The sequence below is a fragment of the Cnephaeus nilssonii genome (genome assembly GCF_951640355.1).
Source record: "Cnephaeus nilssonii genome assembly, chromosome: X".
Lineage (NCBI taxonomy): Eukaryota > Metazoa > Chordata > Mammalia > Chiroptera > Vespertilionidae > Cnephaeus > Cnephaeus nilssonii.
The window spans coordinates 39918638-39937770 of record NC_137071.1 but is presented as its reverse complement, the minus strand read 5'-3'; the positions used below and the strand labels follow the sequence as shown (position 1 = coordinate 39937770).

The following is a 19133-nucleotide window of genomic DNA, read 5'->3' as shown; positions in this document are numbered from 1 at the left end:
GGCCAGGCTGACTGGACCCCACCAGTGCATGAATTAGTGCACTTGGCCTCTAGTTAATAAATAATTGGAATATTACTCAGCCATAAAAAAGAATGAAATCTTACCCAATTACTCTTTAGTCCATCCTAATCTGGCTTCTATTCACTCCAATTTGTTAAAAACTTCTGCCACAACTCTGTTGCTACATCCAATGGAAAATTTCCATTCTGATCTTATTTAACTTCTCTTAAGCAGCTGAAACTATTGACCTATTCATTCTTAAAATGATCTGCTTATTAACATTTGGAAGAATCAACATAGTTAAAATGTCCATATTACCCAAAGAAATATACAGTTTAATGCAATTTCCATCAAAATCCCCATAATATCTTTAAAAAGAAATATTAAAAAATAATCAGTTTGGCCCTGGCTGGGTGGCTCAGTTGGAGTGTTGTCCTGTACACCAAAAAGTTGCAGGTTCAATTCCTGGTCAGGGAGCATATAGGAGGGAACCAATCAATCAATGTTTCTCTCTCAAATTGATGACTCTCTCTCTCTCTCCTGTCTTTCTTCCTCTCTCTAAAGTCAATAAAAATAACAACAACATATCCTTCGGTAAGGATTAAAAGAAATCACCAGTTTGTATGGAAGCACAAAAGACCTCAAATAGCCAAAGCAATCTTGAGAAAAAAGAACAAAGCCAGAGGTATCATGCTCCCTGACTTCAAATTATACTACAAAGTGACAATAATAAAAACAACATGATATTGGCAGAAAAAAAGACTTAAACACCAATGTAACAGAATTGAGAGCCCATGTATATGGGCAAATACTTTTCAACAAAAGAGTAAAAAAGTTACAAAGGAGAAAAAAAACACTCTTCAGTAAATGGTGTTGGGAAAATTGGAAAGCCACCTGAAAAGAATGAAACTAGACTACACTTTGTCCCCATATACAAAACTTAACTAAAATATGGACCAAATAAATAAATATAAGACCTGAAACAAAAAACTACATAGAAAAATACATAGGTACTAAATTTATGGACCTTGGTCTTATAGTGGATTTTATTAATTTGACCACAAAGGCAAGGGAAATAAATGCAGAAATAAATGAATGAGACTATATCAAACTATAAAGATTTTGAACAGCAAAGGAAACTGTCAACAAAACAAAAAGGCAACTAATCAAATGGGAGGAGATATATGCAAACAATAGCTCTCACAAGGAGTTTAAATCCAAAATATATAAAGAACACATACCACTCAACACCAAACAAACCAATAAACAACCCAATTAAAAACTGGGCAGAGTACCTGAAAAGTCACTTCTCCCAAGAAGACATACAAATGGCCAACAGATATATGAAATTATACTCAACTTCATTAGCTATTAGGAAAATGCAAATCAAAACTACAATGAGATACCACCTCACACCTGTTAGAATGGCTACTATCAACAAAACAATAACAAGTGTTGGAGAGGTTGTGGAATGAAAGGAACACTCATTTACTGCTGGTGGGAATGCAAACTGGTATAGCCACTATGGAAAACAGTATTTAGGTTCCCCAAAAAATTTAGAATAGAGGCACCACATGACAAAGCCACCCATCTTCTGGGTATCTACCTGAAAAATTTGAAAACATTTATTTGCAAAATATATGCACTCCTATGTTCATTGTAGCATTATTCACAGTGGCCAAAACATGGAAACGACTTAAGTATCCTTCCATAGATGATTGGATAAAGAAGATGTGGTAATTATATAAAATGGAATACAGCTCAGCCATAAGAAAAGTTTAAATATTGTCATTTGCAACAACATGGATGAATCTTGAAAATATTATACTAAGCAAAATAAGTCAGACAGAAAAAATTCAGAACCATGTGATTGTGCTCATATGTGAGATATAAAACTGAAAGCAACACATGAACAAACAAGAAAAAAAAAACTCGTACAGGTCTTTTACCTCCTTGGTTAAGTTTATTCCTAAGAATCTTAATTTTTTTGTTGCAATGGTAAATGGGATTTTGTTGTTGTTGTTTGGTTTGTTTTTTTTAGTTTCTCTTTTTGAAAGTTCATTATTGGTGTATAAAAATGCCATCGATTTCTGGGTGTTAATTTTGTATCTTGCTATGCTGCCGAATTCATTTATTAAATCTAGTAGTTTTTTTGGTGAACTCTTCAGGGTTTTCTATGTACAATACCATCTTATCTGTGAATAATTATGCCTTTTATGTTTTCTTTTTGTCTGATTGCTGTGGCTAGAACTTCCAGTACTATGTTGAATAAGAGTGGTGAAAGCAGACATTCTTGTCTTCTTCCTGTGCTTAGGAGAAAAGGTTTTACTTTTTGCCCATTTAGTATGATGTTGGCTATTGGTTTGTCATATTTGGCCTTTATTATGTTGATGTATGATTCTCTATTCCCACTTTTTTGAGAGCTTTTATCTAAAAAGAGTGTTGGATTTTATTGAATGCTTTTTTCTGTGTCAATTGATATGATCATGTGATTTTGTCTTCCAATTTGTTTACGTTATGTATCACATTTATTGATTTGTAAATATTGTACCAGCTTTGCATCCTTGGAATGAATCCCACTTGGTTGTGGTGTATGATCTTTTTAATATATTGCTGGATTCAACTTGCTAATATTTTGTTGAGGATTTTAGCATCTATCTTAATCAGGGACATTGGCTTGTAATTCTCTTTCTTTTTAGTGTCTTTACCCAGTTTTGGAATACCCATTTGACCCAGTGATCACACTTCTAGGAATAAATATTAAGAACATTGAAACACCAATAAAAAAGAATATATTCACCCCTATGTTCATAGAGTGCAATTTACAATAGCTAAGATTTGTAACCAGCCCAAGTTCCCATCAACAGATAAGTGAATAAAAAAGCTGTGGTATATTTACACAATGGAATACTATGTGGCTATAAAAAGAGGGAACTCTTACCATTTGCAGTAGCATGGATGGACCTGGAGAGCATTATGCTAAGTGAAATAATCCAGTCAGAGAAAGATAAGTATCACATGATCTCACTCATATGTGGAATCTAATGTACAAAAAAGCCTGGTGAACAAAATAGAGCCAGAGACATAGAAGCATGGAACAGACTGACAAATTTCAGAGGGAAGGCAAGGTTTAAGTGGGTGGGAAGAGATTAACCAGGGAACTTGTATGCATGTACTAGTATGCATAGCCCATGGCCACAGACAATAATAGTGTATAAAGGCCTGGAAGGGGGCGGATGCAAGGTGGAGGGGATAAATGAGGGGGGGGGGACAAAGGGGACATCTGTAATAATTTCAACAATAAATATAATTTAAAAAAACTCATAGACACAGACAACAGTATGGTGGTTACCCAGAGTTAAGGGGGAGTAAGAAAGTAGTAAAGGATATGAAATATATGGTGATGGAAAAAGACTTGACATTGGGTGATGGGTACACAATGCAATATATAGATGATGTATCATTGAATTGTACACCTGAAACCTATTAATTTATTAAACAATGTCAGTCCAATAAAGTTAATTCATAAGTAAATATATAAATACATAAATCATGATTTTCCTACTGAACTGAAATTTTCCTCTTTTATATAACAAGCAAACATTTACTTAAAAAATAAAACATTTTGATACCATATTCTCCTGTTTTTATTTTTAACATCTTGCTTACTTTCTCTCAGGCTTACGTTTTTGTTGTTGTTTTTAATCCTCACCTGAGGATATTTTTTCCATTTATTTTTAGAGAGAGTGGAAGAGGGGGAAGGGCAGAGAGAGAAACATCAATTGGTTGTCTTCCAGCAGGATTGAACCTGCAACCCAGATATGGGCCCTTGACCAGGAATTAAACTGAAACCCTTTGGTGCGTGGGCCAACTGAGCAACTGGTCAGGGCTCAGGCTTACCTATTTATTTATTTGCTTGTTTGTTTTAAATCTTTATTGTTGAAACCATTGCAAATGTCTCCCTTTCCCCTCCCCCTCATTAACCTCTTCTAGCCCACCCACTCACCCCCAGCCCAGGCCTTCACCACCCTATTGTTTGTGTCCAAGGGTTATGCATATATATGCATACAAGTTTTTTGATTGATCTCTTCCTATCCCTCACCCCACCCCAGGCCTTTCCTCTGAGATTCTGTTCCATGCTTCTATGTCTCTGGATCTATTTTCTTCATCAGTTTGTTTTGTTCATATTCCACATATGAGTGAGATCATGTATTCTTTTTTAAATGAGTACATTAAATATTAGTCTTCCTCAGCGTGTTACTCTAAGATTCTTAATATACTCTTCCAGGATGACTGTGTTCATTTCCTTGCCTTCGTTTACTACTTAAATATTGATGCCTGTCACCTCATCACTTCAGATCATACCTTTTTCTTGAGCTCCTGACCTTTATGTCTTTTAGATATCTATATCGGTTGCTTTGCAGACATCTCAAATTCAACAAATGCCAAAGTAAACTCATGATCATCCAATCTCCTCCATCTTCACTCATATTCTCTACCTACTCCCATGTACTCTATCTTGGTGAATGTTATCAATATTTACCTGGTTGCCAAGCCAAAAACCTGGGTACCACTTCAGAATTTTCCTCCAAAGCCATGGATTTTATTCAAGAATCCTCTTTCTCACCTTCAATATCCAATTAATCACCAAATCTTGCTTATTTTACATCATTGATCTTTTTAGAATCTATCCCCTTTCCTCAACTCAAACTTTCATCTTTGTTACTACTGGCTATTCCCTACATCTGAAACTTATTACAATTTTCCCTGCTTTTCTTCCACACTATTCCTTGAATTGTATGCTTCTTACTTAACTTTTCAATCAGTGGTTCTCAAAGTGTAAGTTCCTAATTCAGATACTTCAAAATCACTTTGAAATTTGAAATAGCAAATTCTTGAGCCCCATCCCACACCTATTGAATAAGAGCCTCTGGGGGTTGATCCCAGAAATCTATTGTTTAACAAGCCTTCCAGGTGATTCTGATGCATGGTAAAATTTGAGAACTAATAATTTAAATCTCAGCTGAGATATCACCTATTTGGGAAGCCATCTTTGACCATCCAAGCATTATATCAGGTCAACTATTTTACACTTCCCTACCACACTTATAAAAATCCTTACTTAACACTTAAAACACTGAATTATAATTGCTTTACTTACAAATTATAATAGTTTACTTACCTATCTGTGATAATAGCCCAAGTTTTTTAAGAGTAAGAACAAGTACTATTTCCCACTGCAGTCACCCCTTCTAGAATTCTTCCTGCGCCCAGTAGCCCAGTAGGCTTCCAATAAGTATTTATTCAATGAATGAATGAAAGGAAGAAAATGTGGTCAAGATTATGGTTTCCCTACATTTAATATCAGGAGATTAGTATGTGACTGGGGTTAAGATTCAGTCTTCATTAAGGGGACAAGAACTTTATCTTATGGCTTGGGTTAAGGATCAACTTGAGGTCTGAGACAGGTAACCCTCTACCCATGATTAGAAGCCCATACTATATCCAAGGTTAAGTTCAGATTCAGAGAGGATTAGAAGCTCCATCTGCATTCATAGTTAAGGCTAGTATAAAGTTCCATCTGTAACCAATGTTGAGGGTAACTTTGATGAGACAAAAAACCAAAGTAGCCTGTTCTAAGACTGAGAGAATGAGTATTTTAAAGAGACAACCTCAGGGTATGGTTTAGTCCTGGCTAATACTTCTGTTTCAGTTCTCTAGAAGCGTAATTTAAAGGAGCAAGACAGAGGGCTGAAGAAGTGCTGCACATTCTCTTTTCCTTCACTAAATGTTCCCACTCACCAGGCTCAGCAGCCAGGGGCCAGTCAGTACTAGATTCTAGCACTCCATGGGCATGTACAGAGTAGGGGCGGCTGGCATTATTCTTGAAAACCACAGTTAGGATATCACCAATCTCTCCTCTGAGAAGTGGACCTATTATATGTAAAAGAAGGAAGTCTCATTAGTGGAGTAGTGGAACAGGGACATTAAAGGCATTTAAAGAAAGGGACATATAGTAAATAGGAGCTCCCCAGAATTAAGGGTTTGCCCTAAAAAAGGGTCTTTCTGAGATTGAAAGTAATGAATAGCTTCATTTTTAAATTCAAAAGCCCTTAAACTGATACTGCTACCCATAGGATGAAAGTACTTCATCAACAGGGCTGTGCCTCCAATTACCCCCACTTTTCCCTTCCCAGCTCTCTCTAAATAATATTCCAAGTTTCTAGAGAATCAGGGCTCTGGATAATTGTTAATTAGGAGTGAGAGTTTGATGGGCTGTCTTAACGAGCCAGTGGATCCCTTCTGTGCAAGGACAAGAATGAGGAAACTCATTGGCCCCCACAAAAGTGAAGAAACTGTGGCAAAAATTAAACTGGGGAACAAGGCTAATACTGGTTTCCTGCACCATTTTTTCTACTATTTGATGTCCTACATTCCTCCTCCTTTAGCATGGAAAAAAATCTATCACTTTCAAAGATCTCTAGATTAGATATCTGAGAAAACCTGGTTCATGTTGCAGCAGAAATTCATGAATTCCCCCCTTTGATTGCCTATTTTCATGGTTGATTTATAAAATATGACTATAGTTCTAGAACATCATAAAGAAAAACTGATAATGGGGAATGGGAGTCCTTCCCAATGTGACTTAACCCCTCTAGGAATAGCACAGTATTGTAGACACTAGGAGGAAAGTGGAATTCCCTTACCTAAGATTCCCAGGTGCTCCTCCGGTCCAGTCCTTGGCCGAGGGATCCTGAATGTACCATCAGTATATTCCCTGAATACAGCTTTCTTGTATCTGGAACCCAGGAGCCCATCCTTATTGCTCAGAAAGATGTGACCATAACTAGAAGATTCCAAAGAATAGTATAAGCACCTGGTTCTCAGTCCCTCAAGACCATAGGGGAGTGAGGTCAGATCCAAGTTCATGTCACAGATAGTAGAAGGAGGGGGCCTATTTCTTCTAATATCAGATTCCCACCACATTGGCTGCATACATGCAATTATAGATGGTAGATTTCAATATATATTTATGTTCTCTTGTTTGCCATCATCCAGATATGAATATGTAGTAAAATGCATATGACAAGAACACTGGGATAACAATCAGAAGCCTTGGTCTCCAGCTCTAGCCTTGATGATGTCTGAGATGAAATTGATTTAACAAAAGGACAAGGTACATGGGGTAGGAAAGTACTAACTGCTTCTGCTGCTAGAGGGATAGGAAGAAGTAGGAATCTGACAGATTTCTCCTTATAGAATGCTTTCCTATTTACAAAGATATTTATTATTATTTTATCATTTGGCATTACCAATAGGCTGGTGAGGTAGGTATGTTCCAGAGGTGGATTCCGTGATCCAGAGGTGACAGAATGTATCTTAATTGATACTGTCAGCCAGAAAGGGAGCCAGAACTTGGATTCAAGTCTGCTGCTCCTTCCCTACCTCTTTCCAGTCAAGTTATTTCAAGTATACCACATCACTTTAAAGATAAGTAAACCAAGGCTCAGAAAATGAAGTCACTTTTTCTAGGCTGCAGAACAAGGTAGCAAATAAACTTCAACCTTTAATAATCAACATACAGAGCAAGACTTGACAAAGGGTAGTGAGAGTACCAAAAATAAACTGTATTGGAAATTGTTAAACTGTACCTCAGTTTCTATTCTCCACCTAGGTTTTAGCTGAGCACATGGCTGTCAAACCAGAGATCACATTTCCCCAACTTTCTTGCAGCTGGGTATGGCCATATAAATAAGTTTAGGATAATGGGGTATGAGAGAAAGTGATGTACACAACTTCCAGGTCATCACCTTACAGACAATACTGCTTTCCTTGGACTTCTATCCCCTTACTTGATATATGGGAATTATTATAATGGGAAGAGGCATCTTAATTCCAGAGATGAAAGCAAGTTTTATATGTGACTAATTCATCTATAGGCCCTGAACTGCTCATGATTATACTATTATGTGAGCAAGAAATAAAATTCTAACTTATTTAAGCCACTCTATTTTTTCCTGCTAGACAGCTGAGCCTGTACCATAATGACATTTTGTTAAGGAACAGCTGACCTTGAGGTATTCAGTTCCTTGAGTAAATTTTCTATAAAATTTAAGTCCCAGTAGGGGTGCTTCTGGCTAATAAGAGGAAAGGAGGCGAAGGTTAAGAACACGAGGCTGTGGGTAAGATTTTTTACTTCAGCCCTGAAGTATAGCGATATAGAAGAAGCAATGAGTTCTACTTTACCTGCATTTTAGTCCCTGCACCAGATTTGCTGGTATCTTATTAGGTGGCTTTAGGTAAGTTTCCTTCTTTCAGAATTTCAGTATCCTCCTTCTCTGTAAAATTGTCTAGAATCTCTAAAGTGACTTATTTTCTGAAGACTTACCTGTCCTTCTCAGTCTGGTTGTGCCATTCCAGTTCCCAGCTCCTGTCAGGGCAGTAGTCCCACTCCACCTCTTCTGCCATAATGTAGTAGATTCTTGCAGCTTCGTAGTGTTGGCGAGAGGTGGCTTGGCCAGGACACTGGGAGACATTATAGATTGCCCTCATCCCTGCTTCTCTATGGCTGCCTGCTTGGCAGTAAATCTCAAATATCCCTGAGAAAGGAAGAAAGAGCAAATCCTGAATCAGAATACCCTTGTGAAGGGCCGGGGATTTCCTGCCTCTCTCTAGGCATACTGCAGAGAATGAGTAGATTCAGATAAGATTAATCTATGCATTACATAAAAAAATATTACAAGTGTATTGAGAGCAATGAGCACAGAGATTAAGAGTTCTAGGTCCAAATCTACACTGTCTGGGTATAAAGCCCTGGTTGGTGTTACTCAGTGGTTAGAGTGTTGGCCTACACACTGGAGGGTTGTGGGTTTGATTCAGGTCAAGGGCACATACCTGGGTTGCAGGTTTGATCCCTGCACTCAGACTGGGTGAGTGTGGGAGGCAACCAATCATTGTGTCTCTTTCTGCCCTCTTTCTCTCCCTTCTCCCTTCTCCCCTCTCTCCCACTCTCTAAAAATCAATGGGAAAATATCCTCATTCCTCCGTTGAGGATAAAAACAGCAACAACAACAACAACAAAACTTAACTCTGCCACAAGGATAACCAGCTCCTCCCCATTTATTCAGGCTTTCTGAGTTTTAGCTCTAAAAGTCTCATATCCCTGGAAACTCCTCAGTTCTTAGCAAACTAGGATGTTTTGTCACTTTATCTGACACATTAACTATATAACCTTGAAGCAATTTTTAAGCTTCTGTAAGTATGTTTCAGTTCCCTTATGGTAAAATGGGTATAATTTTAGTGTCTTCATTGGGTTGTTATAGAATTAAACACAATAGTATGTATACATTGCTTAGCACAGTATATAGTAAACATTCAATAAGTGAAGCTGTAAATAAGTAAATAAAGCTGTAATAATTATTATTCCAAGGAAGGCATTGACCAACTACTTGTATACCTTTTCTACTAAGTAGCAAAGAAATAAAGATGGGCTTGAATAGATATATAAAAATGAATTTTTTGCTTAGTGAAATAAATCAGATGGAAGGGACAAGAACCATACAATTTTATTGTTATGTTAGATATAAAACAAAAAGCAACAAACAAACTCATAGGCACAGACAACATTATGGTGGTTATTAGAGGGGAAGGGAGATAGACAGAAGATGAAGAGGATAAAGGGGATCAAATATATGGTGACAGAGGGAGACTAGACTATGGGTGGTGAGCACACAATGGAGTATGCAGATGTATTATAAGGTAATACACCTGAAACTTATGTAATGTAATTAACCATGTTACTTACACCCATAAATATAATTAAAATAAAAGAAACTTCTTAATCACAAGGATATTTACACCAGAGATTTGAAATGGCCTTCCCTAGGTATTTACAATGAAATATTTGATGTAAGTCTTATGTGTCTAAGTTGTGGAGGTGCCTGAACCTGATTTCAAGTTCCAGGTTTCTATGTCAAAGACACTAAAGCTAACAGAATATTAAACAGAAGAAGCTAACTTTCTTAGAATGCTTTTCATTATTTCCTTGTTGCCTGTTGCCTAACTTATCACTACAAATTCTTCTTCCTGACTTATAAAGGCCTCTATGAGCTGGATTCAAGCTATAAACACAATCCCACTTCCCATTCTATTCCAAATTCAACCAGGGCTCCAACTAAATCTGCCCTGACTTCCCCTCTCACATATTTTGTTCCTTTGTTGGAATTTTCACTTATGTTGTTACTCCCTTTCTAGAATGTATCTACATAAACTACTAATAAATATCTCTGAGAGCTCACTCATTCTCTAAGACTAAATTCATCGTTCATCTCTTCCAAGGAAGCCCTCCATGGCTATTCTGGCCCACACTGACCTCTGTATCACTGGCCCACACTGACCTCTGTATCACTTTCTACTCCTGACATTTTTTCCATCTAAACCACGTGATTGAGCACTGAGTGTTCCTCTCTATTTTTTCTTTCAGTGTAGTTGATATATAATATATTAATTATATTAGTTTTAGGTGTACAACAGAGTGATTTGCCATTTTTTACCTTACAATTCTATTAATCTATTACATCTATTAATCTGTCACTATACAGATTTATAATATTACTAGAGGCTCGGTGCACAAAATTCATGCATGGGGGGGTGTCCCTCAGCCCAGCCTGCACCCTCTCCAATCTGGGATCCCTCTCACAATCCAGGAATGCTGGCTCCCAACTGCTTGCCTGCCTGCCTTCCTGATTGCCCCTAACCGATTCTTCCTGCCAGCCTGATCACCCCCTAACCACTCCCCTGCCAGCCTGATTGATGCCTAACTGCTCCCCTGCCAGCTTGCTCAACCCTAACTGCCCTCTCCTGCAGGCCTGGTCCCCCCCAACTGCTCTCTCCTGCAGGCCTGGGTTTCCCCCAACCGCCCTTCCCTGCAGGCCCAGTCGCCCCCAACTTCTCTCCTCTGTTGGCCTGGTCACCCCTAACTGTCCTCCCCTGCAGGCTTGATCGCCCCCAACTGCCCTCCCTTGCAGGCCTGGTCCTTCCCAACTGCCCTTCCCTGCTGGCCTGATCGCCCACAACTGCCTTCCCTTGCAGACCTGGTCCCTCCCAACTGCCCCCCACACTGCTGGCCATCTTGTGGCAGCCATCTTGTGTCCACATGGAGCCAGCCATCTTGTGTGTTGGAGGTATGGTCAATTTGCATATTACTCTTTTATTATATAGGATAGAGGCCTGGTGCATGGGTGGGGGCCAGCTGGTTTGCCCTGAAGGGTGTCCTGGATCAGGGTAGGGGTTCCCTTGGGGTGCTTGCTCAGTGGCCGCAGCCATTTTTGTTGGGATTTATTTATCTTCTACTAGAGGCCCAGTGCATGATTGAATCATGCACATGTAGGGTCCCCTACACACTTTTGCTTTCGATCACGGAGGCTTCCTGAAAGGCCTGGTGCCAGAGAAGACAGGCACCCAGCTCCCACGCTTTCACTTTTGATTGCGGGGGAGCTGGGTGCCTGTCCGCTGGTGCACCAGGCCTTTCGGAAGCCTCTGCACGGCGGAGGCTTCTGAAAGGCCTGGTGCCGGTGCAGACAAGCACCCAGCTCCCCTGCTTTTGATTGTCTGCAGCGGGACATGAGCTCGCTGCCCCAGAGGCCCCTTCTGTTCCACAGCACAGCCATGGTGCAGACACTGAGCTCGCGCTGCCGCTGGCAACGCGAGCTCAGCGTCCCGCTGGCCCAATCGGCTACCCCGGCCACCCCGAGTCCCACCCCTTGCGCCTCCCGCTGTCCCAATCGTGGGAGTAGCGGAGTGATGGTAATTTACATATTACCATTTTATTAGGTAGGATAATTGAAACATTGTAGCCTTGAGTGGAGTCCAGGGCTGGCCAGGGTGTGTGGGAAGCCTGACTTCTTTCATTGCTGGGGAAACCCAAGCCTCCTGCTCGCTCCATGGCCGTAGCAAGCTTGGTTGGGTTAATTTGAATACTCGCTCCTGATTGGCTGGTGGGCGTGGCTTGTGGGTGTAGCAGAGGTATGGTCAATTTGCATATTACTCTTTTATTAGATAGGACTAGAGGCCCAGTGCACAGATTCATGCACATTGAAAGGTAATTAATTAGAAGGTTGCAGGTGGGGCAGGACTGGAAGAGACGGGACGGACACACCCTGGAGCCAACCTCCCTGGCCAGCCACATCTGGGGTGGTGCTCAGGCTCAAAGGGTGTCTGTGTAGTGAACGGGGTCCCTCCGGCAGGTGGGGTCCCTCGGCCTGGCCTGCGGGGATCGGGCCAATGTCGGCAGTCCAACATCCCCCAAGGGATGTAGTAGTGCATGAAGCAGCAGGCAGCCGGGAAGGAGCCTGGGCCAGGCACTGCCCCTGCTCATTCTGGCCCTGCTGCGCCTGCCACCACCACCACTCGGTAGTGTGCTGCTGTGGAGGTGGGAGAGGTTCACTCTGCCGCAGCTGCTCTCGCCAGCATCTGGCGCCTATCAGTCAGTTGAGCAGTGATCCCACTGTGGGAATGCGCTGACCACCAGGGGGCAGCTCCTGTGTTGACCATCTGCCCCTTGGTGGTCAGTGCACGTCATAGCAATCGGTCAAACGATCATTCAGCCGGTCAGTCACTTAGGCTTTTATATATATAGAGACTAGAGTAGTGATGGGCAACCTTTTGAGCTTGGTGTGTCAAACTTCGCCAAAAAACTGAGCATAACTCGGGTAGTGTGTCACTTTGAGGAAAAAACTAACTCCAAGACTCTAGTCGCAAATGTTTCATCCTCAGGAGCAGAAATGTTTCATCCTCGGCATGTGGCCGACACGCGTGTCATAGGTTTGCCATCACTGGACTAGAGGCTCAATGCACGAAATTCATGCAAGGGGCTTGGCCCTCACAGCCCCAGCTGCCTCAGCGGGCCCTTGAAGTCCCTCACAGCCTCAGCCAGCCCTCACAACCACGGCTTCATCCAGAAGGTAGTCCAGAAGGTCGTTCGGCTGTTCAATCTAATTAGCATATTAGTTCTTTATTATATAGGATTGAGTATATTTCCTTTCACCTTTTTCACCCATCCTCTGCCATCAGGCATCCATACCTTTGGTTTCTGTTTCTGCAAGTCCGTTTTGTCGTTATTGTTTTAGATTCGACATAAACAGTCATTTCCACTAGTTTATTTAAAATATTCTTTTTCTTTCCATATATACTCCCAACTCTTCTATTTCCCTTACTTCCACATCTACATATCTAGTCAATCAGTAAATCTTATCAGCTCTTCACAATTATCTTTTCATGTTCACTCTCACTTCCCTAATCAAAGCCACCATCACCTCTCACCTGGAACATGGATAGTCTCCCAATTGTCTGCTCTGCTTCTTTTCTTTCCCTCTTCAATAATTCTCCACATAGGATTCAGTATCATCTTTAACAAATGTAATCCAGAGCACATTGCTCCCTTGCTTTAAATGCTCCATTCATACTCAGAATATAATCCAAACTCCTTAAAATGGTCTACAAGGCCCTACAACCCTTTGTAAAAGCTCTTGCCAACCTCTATGACCTCATGTCATAACAGTCTTCTCCTAGCTCACTACATTCCAAACATACTGGCCTTCTTTCTGACCCTTAAACAAGCCATGCTTTTTCCCACCTTTGGACATTTGTACTTGCTGATCTCTCTGGAATGTTCTGCTCAGATATCTTCATATAGCTCCATTTTCCTCATAATTTAGGTCTCAGGGTAAGTGTTACATTCTCAAAGAGGTCTTCCCTGGATATACTCTCTAAGGTAATCATATTATCATATTATTGTATTTTATTTCCTTCATGACATAGATCATGATCTGAAATTATTTTATTATTTTATGCATGCATTTTATGTGTTTATTTCAGATAACTTCTCATAGTAAAGATTATGTCTATCTTTTCACACTTCTGCCCTATACTTAGCACATGAATGGTGTGCAATAAATGTGCTGAGTGAATAAATATTTTTGCAAAAGAATGTCTGTATACAGTGTCCAAAAGTCATACCTCAAGGGTTGGTGTGGAGAAGAAACTCTGATTATCACTGGAGGGGATGGGAGCAAATAGAAGACATTTTTGGGAAAGACACATGTGACCTTGGACTAACACATCATCTGAGGTTTTTTTTTCATATGAACATTGTTGTCCAAGCCACTTATTTTTTTAACACTCTTCTGCCTTGGTGTCTGAGTCTCCTACCTTTTTGACTTATTATTTTATGTCTCCTTACCCTGGCTTCTCTTTTCCCTCCTACATCTTAAATGTGTATTTTTGTCTTAAGTTTTCATTCCTATGACTTTAAATGTGTGTGTACTTGAACTATGAGAATACCTACATTGCTCTTTGTAGCCTGGACTTGTCCTCCACGCTTTACATTTCTACTCACAACTACCTACTGTGAAACCTACACCACCTGAATTTCACCAGAAACTTAAAACTCAGCATACCCCAAGTGAGTATTTTCCACCAAAATCTTACTACCCTGCTCACACTTTTCTGTATTTGTTCACTTGGTTAATGACATTACATCTAGTGCACAAGCTAACAGTGATGGGCAACCTTTTGAGCTTGGTGTGTCAAACTTCGCCAAAAAACTGAGCATAACTCGGGTAGTGTGTCACTTTGAGGAAAAAAGATTATTTCGCAAATGTTTCATGCTCAGGAGCAGCAAATGTGGGGTCCCTTCAGCGGCCGCGAGTCATCAGAAATGGCTACGCGTGTCAGTGCTGACACGCGTGTCATAGGTTCGCCATCACTGACTAGAAACCTCAGACATCCTTTCTGTGCAGCGCCTCAGCAAATCCTGTCATCTCTCTCAAACATCCCTTAACGCAGTGTCTGCTTATCATCCCTATTGCTTCCACCCATCAGCAGGGTTCTCATTTCCTCTTGCAAGAACTTCCTGTTCTGCCTCCCTTTAAACCTTACTTCTTGGTGTTCCTCAGCAGAGCAGCTATTACAATTTTGCATGAGATTATTTTTCATTGCTTAAAACTATCTTATCTCTGACTCCCGCCCTCTAAACGACATATAACCATCTCCATATTCCCATTTATGTAACAATGGAAAGTACCTCCACACATTTCCAAACAACTTTTAGCATACTGACTTGAGTTGAGAGACATTGAATCAGCCCTAACCAGTTTGCCTCAGTGGATAGAGCGCTGGCCTGCAGACTGAAGGGTCCCAGTTTCGATTCTGGTCAAGGGCATGTACCTTGGTTGCAGGCACATCCCCCGTAGGGAGTGTGCAGGAGGCAGCTGATCGATGTTTCTTTCTCATAAATGTTTCTAACGCTCTATCCCTATCCCTTCCTCTCTGTAAAAAAATCAATAAAATATATCTTTTTTAAAAAGAGAGAGAGACATTGAATCAAACTAGTCTATACAATATTCTCCAGGTAGATGCTGTTTCTAAGCCACTGCCTGTATGATTCATACTGCCTATAATGACCATCCCCTTTATTTGCCTGGTGACAGTTTACTCATCTTCAAAAGGTCAGTTTGAATGTCTGCTTTCCCAGGAAAGCTTCATTTCAAAAGTCATGCAGAATTTGTTATAGCTTCCTGTGTGTTACCATAGCTCTTGACAGATACCATAATCATAGCCTTATGAATATTGCTTACACACCTATCTCCCTTTCACACTAACTGTTAGCTGCCTTATTCATTCTCACATCCCTAGCATCCAGACCAAGAGATGTTTTGGGGAAATGCAATTGTAATAAAAAAGAAAATTTAAATAAGTTAGGCAGAAAAATGAAAAGACAAGGAGAGAGAAAAGACAGATTGAAGAAAAAGGAAAAAAAAGGAAACAGGAGGAAGGGAAAGAGAAAAAAAAGAGAAAGAAATAAAGATAAAAATAAATATTGGCTGGTGTTGCTCAGTGGTTGAGCATCAACCCATGACAGAGGTCACATGCCTAGTCAAGGCATATACCCGGGTTGTGGTTTCAATCCCTAGTAGGGGATGTGCATGAGGCAGCTGATCAATGATTCTCTCTCATCATTGATGTTTCTATCCCTCTGTCCCTCTCCCTTCCTTTCTCTCTGAAATAAATGAAAATATATTTAAATTTTTTTAAAAAATAAAGGAAGGAAATTAAAAAAGAAGAAAATACAAACGTCAAGATGCGATAAAATGGATGAAAGAAAAAGAAGGGGGGAAAGCATAGATGAGTAAAAAGAACAAAGGCATAAAAAAAGAAGGGATAAAAGAGGAAAAAGAAAAATGAGAGACAAGAGGAAAAAGGAGAAAACACATTACTCTACCCTTTTCATCTGCCACATTTCCTGGATATTAAAGCTCTAGTATCAGTAGTTTATTGGAAGAGTTGCTAAATATTATGTAGTATGATATTTTTAAATACAACATGTCATTTCTATTAAATGAAATATTGGCTTATTAAAATTTAAAGCACAGCAAGATGAGTATACAAAACTACCAACAGACCCATACAACTGAAACACTTTTTTTAGAACATTATGCTAAGCAAAATAAGCCAATCAGCGAAAGACAAGTACCATATGATTTCACTCATATTTGGAAATTAATGAAACACTTTTTAACATTTTGCTGATTTTTTTCTGGATATTTGTTTCTCTATTTTGTTAAATATAATTGTGAACCTCCTTTGTGATGTTTTTAGACTTAAAACATCTGCAAAACTGCTCAATTACATATGTATATTTACCAATCTCCATCACTACTCCATTCTCTAGAATCCCCATGCCAGATTCTGGTCCTGGCTTTTCCATTAACTTGATGCTTTTGCCCTGTCTGTGGAGAGCTACTGACGATGGTCTCTCTCAGTTTTAATCAGAGATAAAGCCCCTAGGGGGCAGAATAAAGTAGACTTCAGGTTCAATATGTCATCTAGGAGGAAGAATTAATAGGAGTTGATGGAAAATAGACAAGAGGAAAAAGAAGAAAAATAGAACCAACATGTCTAACCTGAACAAAGCATTTTCCTCTTTCAGGTGTCTGTCTCTTCCTCCTATTAGTAAGATAAGTGAATTGAGGTTATCTCAAAGGAGCTCTATGATTTCCAACATTCCATGATTTGAGAACTCTTCAGACAGAATAAAAAGTTTAGCCCTAACTGGTTTGGCTCAGTGGATAGAGCGTCGGCCTGCGGACTAGGTCCCAGGTTCGATTTCAGTCAAGGGCATGTACCTTGGTGAAGGAACATCCCAAGTAGGAGGTGTGCAGGAGGCAGCTGATCAATGTTTTTATCTCATCAATGTTTATAACTCTATCCATCTCCCTTCCTCTCTGTAAAAAATCAATAAAAATATATTTAAAAAAAGAATAAAAAGTTTGAAAGGTCTGGAAAATGCAAAGATAAGATGAATTTTGGCTTTTGCTGGTAAGAAAACTCAGGAATCTTGAAAAAGAGTAACCTTTAAAGCCTTTACTCTTATAAATCCATTCACATCTTCTCCACCCCATAATAGATCAGAATGTTTTTGAGCCATCTAATTCCATCATCCTTGGGCCTCAGTGTGGCACAAAAATAATTTAATTCGTCCAAGGTAAGCATAAGCCCTGGGGTGGCACATAGACATGACTAGAGAGCCTGACTAATTTTGCAGGAAGAAGATTAAGTCTAGGATCTGGCTTTGGAACCAAGGATAGAGAGAAAGGTGTTCCTTATTCAGAAGTTCCCCACTTTAGTCCTCACTAAAAGCACTTGTTTCTGTTGTACCTATCAGTTCTATTAACTATTGTTTCTAATTTGCTAACAGCTCTCCCAGACCAAAAAAGTATCTCAGATAGATGGACAAAAATGAGGATCCAGACTTCTTGGAGACCAGCTTTATATCAAATGCTTGTTAAATCCAGTGCCAGGATGAAATTACTAAATTGTCAATGATACTTGTTTTGCTTACAGATTTATTTTCCAAATATGAATGGAATTCACAGAACTAAATTAAAGTTTAATGGTAAATGAATGGAATTGACAGATTTTCCTTACAAACACTATTGCCATCTACTGCCTAAAAAAAGTATGCACCCTGGGAACTGCACAGAGAAATTGCTGCTGTATATGAACTGCTAGACATAGATGGAACCAGAAGAAACATTCTAGTCAAATCCTATATAATAATGCAATATGCAAATTGACCCTCATGCCCTTGCATCACAAGATGGCTGCCCCCATGTCATCACAAGATGGCCACCCCACATCATCACAAGATGGCCACCCCACGTCAGCACAATATGGCTGCCACCAGGTTGTCACAAGATGGCCACCACAAGATGGCCACCCTATGTCATCACAAGATGGCCACTGCCACATTGTCACAAGATGGCTGGCAGGGGATGGCAGATGGGGGCGACCAGGCCTGAAGGGGAGGGCAGTTGGGGGTGACCAGGCCTGCAGGGGAGAGTAGTTGGGGGTGATTGGACCAGCAGGGGAGCAGTTAGGTGTCAATCATGCCAGCATGGGAGCAGTTAGGGGGCAATCAGGCTGGCAGGCAGAGTGGTTAGGGGATATCAGGCAGGCAGGCAGGTGAGTGGTTAGGAGCCAGTAGTCCCAGATTGTGAGAGGAATTGGGCCTAAACCAGCAGTCAGACATCCCCCAGGGGTCCCAGATTGAAGAGGGTGAAGGCTGGGCTGAGGGACACCCTTCCCCCAATGCATGCATTTTGTGCACCAGGCCTCTAGTTTCTTAATGAAAGAAAGACAGAGAGAAGGAGAGGGAGAGGCAGAGGGAGATGAAGAAAAAGAAGTCAGAGAAGGAGAAAAGGGGGAAAGAAAAGGGAAGGAGGGAGGGAGAGGGACAGATAGAGAATGAAAATAAGGAATCCAGTTTCAGAGAGAGAGAGTGATTAGACCAAATTTAAACAGCAAGTTTCTAAAAGAACCTGGACTAGAAGTTCCTGTGTTCCAATTCTTGGGCTAAAACTGTTACAGCACACCTGCCTCCCCCCCCCCCCCCACACACACACATACCTCACTACCACTGGAGTTTGCAGGAATCCTCACAGATTATCAGAGGTGGAAGTGCTTATTCATACATCTCATGGACCTCTCACCTGCCCCACCCCCAAAGCAAGGACCATATCTATAGAATCTCTAAGTGTCCAAGGGGCTACATGGCCAAATCCACCCTCTGCTGA

The 19133-nt window shown here is 40.5% G+C and overlaps 1 protein-coding gene across 5 annotated transcripts in view; it reads right to left on the bottom strand.

Annotated features, from left to right (window-relative positions):
* The window catches only part of HEPH (hephaestin), a 142910-nt gene that overhangs the window by 67969 nt on the left and 55808 nt on the right, over window positions 1-19133 (bottom strand). For all 5 annotated transcript variants that reach the window (XM_079765744.1, XM_079765745.1, XM_079765742.1 and 2 more), the window contains exons 13-15: window positions 8390-8600; window positions 6708-6847; window positions 5803-5934 (exon numbers count right to left, since the gene is read on the bottom strand). In XM_079765744.1, the coding sequence (XP_079621870.1) occupies window positions 5803-5934; window positions 6708-6847; window positions 8390-8600 (483 nt within the window). The remainder of the gene's footprint in view (window positions 1-5802; window positions 5935-6707; window positions 6848-8389; window positions 8601-19133) is intronic.